This window comes from Montipora foliosa, chromosome 12, assembly GCF_036669935.1.
Source record: "Montipora foliosa isolate CH-2021 chromosome 12, ASM3666993v2, whole genome shotgun sequence".
Classification (NCBI taxonomy): domain Eukaryota; kingdom Metazoa; phylum Cnidaria; class Anthozoa; order Scleractinia; family Acroporidae; genus Montipora; species Montipora foliosa.
Genome location: NC_090880.1, coordinates 2,896,910 through 2,900,416, shown reverse-complemented (window position 1 = coordinate 2,900,416; position 3,507 = coordinate 2,896,910). Strand labels below are relative to the sequence as shown.

At 42.8% G+C, this 3,507-nt stretch overlaps 1 protein-coding gene across 1 annotated transcript; it reads right to left on the bottom strand.

Moving 5' to 3' along the window:
* Nucleotides 1-232: 232 nt before the first annotated feature.
* LOC137979665 (uncharacterized) lies at nt 233-3,226 on the bottom strand. Its single transcript, XM_068826978.1, has one exon. The coding sequence runs from the start codon at nt 3,070-3,072 to the stop codon at nt 1,852-1,854; it is 1,221 nt and encodes a 406-aa protein (XP_068683079.1). The 5' UTR covers nt 3,073-3,226; the 3' UTR covers nt 233-1,851.
* Between the last annotated feature and the right edge of the window lie 281 nt (nt 3,227-3,507).

The following is a 3,507-nucleotide window of genomic DNA, read 5'->3' as shown; positions in this document are numbered from 1 at the left end:
GTGCGACCCCTGCCTATGTCTGGTCGCGACAAAAGGGTCGCACTTGGCGCAGGCACGCGATGACAGAAATATGTGCAATGTAAACACCAAAAGCATTAGTGCGACCCCTGCCTAAGACGTCTACCTTGGCACTACAATGAGGCCCGGGTCGCACTTGAGACAAAATTGGGACAACTTTGTTTTGATAACCAGAAAAATGTCAGATTCCTGTCAACAGCTGACCACGCCAAGTGCGACCTACTTGTCTCTAGCGGACAAAAACTTGTCTACAGAGACAAGTATTCAAAGAAGCCGTAGTCCTGCAACAAACCAGGACATTTTAGGAACAAAAACAAAAAAATGTTTTCCTTGGGATAAAGTTGTCGATCAATTTCAAAAGGCCTTAAAAATGTAACGTACTCGTTTTGTATTTCATTATTTCGTTGCGACTGAGTTGTACTGTCGGTCACGCGTGCCATGAATTCAGGTTTTCGATCAAATGTTCCCGTTTTTTGGGGGAGCGACACAGATAACTCTTACGATCAGCACAATGGGTATAGGCCAGGACAGTATTTCTGGAACCGCTATCAAAATCATGATGCCCAACAACAGCAATTTCCCCAAAACACTTTTGTGCCAACGGGGGTTTTGGCGCAATTTCAGCATCCTAGCCATCCAGAGCTCGTACAATCCAACTCCGGCAATTTGCCAGCTCAATCTTCCCTACCTGCAGCATCACCAGAGTCCGCTGATGTTGTGGATTCTAGTGAGGCCAGCGAAAGCTCGGCAAAAGCGGGCCGAGGGTACGGAAAGTGGCGTGAGGAAGAGGAGAAGCTCCTTGTTCAACTGTGGTGCGATAAACACACACGACTTGAATCGAGGCATGCCAAGCAAGTGTGGGAAGAAATCGCCAAAGAAATTTCCAAAATCAGGAATGTAACTAGCAGCCAGTGTCAGAGGAAGATGAAATACCTAAAAGACCGCTACAAGGAGGCTAAAGATCATAATCGCAACCAGACTGGGGGCGACAGAAAAGCCTCGCCATACTACGAAGAAATAGATTCCGTGTTGGGGTGCAGAGATATTGTGACATTCAGTCACGTACACGAATCCAGTCCAAGCGCTTCTTCTTCTTCATCATCGCAAGGAAATGAATAAAAGGATGACGAGGAGCGCGACCTAGATGACGAGTTTGAAAAATCTCTGGCTGTGTTCGGTTTGAACAGAAAGCGAGAAAGGAAGAGCCAGCGGAGGGACGAAAGAAAGCACGCCAAAACCGCGAAACCATCACGGAAAGAACGTGACGACGACGATGGAGTTTTCCGAGAAAGCATGGAAAAGCTTCAGGCACAAAGTGACAGGCTGACAAATGCATTAGAAGCGATGGAAAAAAATCAAACCCAACAGTTGCAGATCATGGGCCAATTCATGACTACTTTCATGCAGGCCATGCAATCGAAGAATCAGGAGTGAGATTGATATCATTCTCCTCAAAACAGCACATGACAACACCGATGATTCAATGAGGAAACCTTTACATTATGACACGTTTTATTGTTTCATCAAAGGTGTAGTTTTATCGTTTCAATTTCCTCGTCACATGTATTACAGTGCCATAATATTTTAATGATTTCCGTGATTCTTAAAATGTCATGGTGTACAAATGATATCGTTATTGTTTTTCTTTTTGTTTAAGAGTTTATTATATTGTAATTTATCATGCTCTCCTTGCAGAATCTTATTTGATATATATAAGCCTTTTTTATTGCAATCCTTTGAATCATACAATGGTGAATTGATCATCGAATGAAAAGTGTGCTGAAACAGCGTTTTTGTAATAAACCGTGAAGACATCGTAATTGTAAAGGTAATTTACAAGTTCCACAAATATTCCTTTAAAAAGTCTCTCAGGTCTGCACCATCAGCATTGCCATCTCTAACAGGAAAATCATCTTCACTTTCATCACCATCTTCATCCCATAAATCACCAGCCTCAATGCAAAAATTGTGGAGAACGCAACATGCAATGATAATCTGATTGGTAAAAGCTATATCGCTATCTAGTCGTTTCTGGAGAATTCTCCAACGCCCTTTCAGTATGCCGAATGCACACTCCACTGATACCCGAGCTCGTGAAAGTTCTTTGTTGAAATTGATTTCCTCAGGGTCATTCGTTCCCTCGTGGAACGGCTTTAGCAACCATGCGGAGAGTGGATAGGCACTGTCTCCCAATAAAAGGGGTTTTATTTCCCTCCCTCCAACTCTTACAGCTGGCCCGAGAAGAAGTTCATTGTTTCTTATTCGGCGATACAATGAGCTGTTTCTCAATACCCTTGAATCGTGCATGCTCCCTGGAAAACCAGCAGCAACGTCCAAGAAACGTTTTTCACCGTCGGCCACAGCTTGGACGACTACATCATGTTGCTGCAGGCGGCTGAAATAATCTGGCCCGCTTTCTATGGGAGTTTTTATTTTTATATGTGTTCCATCAATAGCTCCTACCACATTTGGGAGATCAGTTAAACCTTCAAACGTTTGTCGGGTGGTCAGTACGTCTATGTTGGTTGATGGAAATCTGATGTATTCATTTTTTAAATCACACAATGCGTCAACAACATCTTGCACAGCCTCAATGACGGTGGTTTTACCGACATTTAAGTTTGGACCTATCGTAACATAAGAGTTTCCATGAGCCAAGCGGTACAGTCCCAATGCCAAAATATTTTCCGCTGTCACACAGTCACGCAAGTAAGTATTTTGTCTTGTAAGCCGTGGACGGATTAAATTTAGAAGCGCTGTGAATGTATCTCTGTTTAAGCGAAGCTGTTTCCTGAAATAATCACTAGGAATTGATGCATCAAAATAATGTATTTCAAACCACGACTGGTCAGGTCTTGGCAAAGCCCAAAATCGGGGAAAGAGACGGCCACGACGTCTTCTTCGCCGTTGGTTTAGCATCAAAACTTGTGCCTGAAGTGCTCTTATTTGTACGATACAAGAAAGGAGGATGACTCTTTGCGCATCGTTAGCTACACTCACGTTTAAAAGGTAGAAATAGAAAGCCAGAAAGATGGCGATTTCTCGTTGATTCATTGATTTCGATTGCTTCTGCTCACCACTTTGAATAAAACAGCGGGAAAATTAAAATTATGCCAGAAATGGCGCGCCGGATAAAGTGACAAGACTTTTGTTTATTTTACCAAATGTCACGGTTGATTGTCTCTGTAAATGCGACCCGAAACCGGAATGTCTAATATTGTCTGGGACAAGTTTTAAAACAACTTGTCGGCAACAGTGGTAGGACATTTCAAATGTTTGTCTCAAGTGCGACCCGGGCCTGATATACGGTACCAAAACAATAGATCGTGTACTATTAGAGCTACATATTACGCATAGACAACTTGAATCTCCAGGAAAACAAAACGCAGCTCAGTTGACAGTTGTGGAATAAAGCGATGTCTTACTGCACTGACCACACGTAGGCAATGAGTGGCTATTTTTTAAATTGTTGACCTTTTTCAAAGCAAT

Coding starts and splice junctions, on each gene's coding strand:
- LOC137979665 (XM_068826978.1), bottom strand. CDS start 3,072: ATGAATCAACGAGAAATCGCCATCTTTCTGGCTTTCTATTTCTACCTT.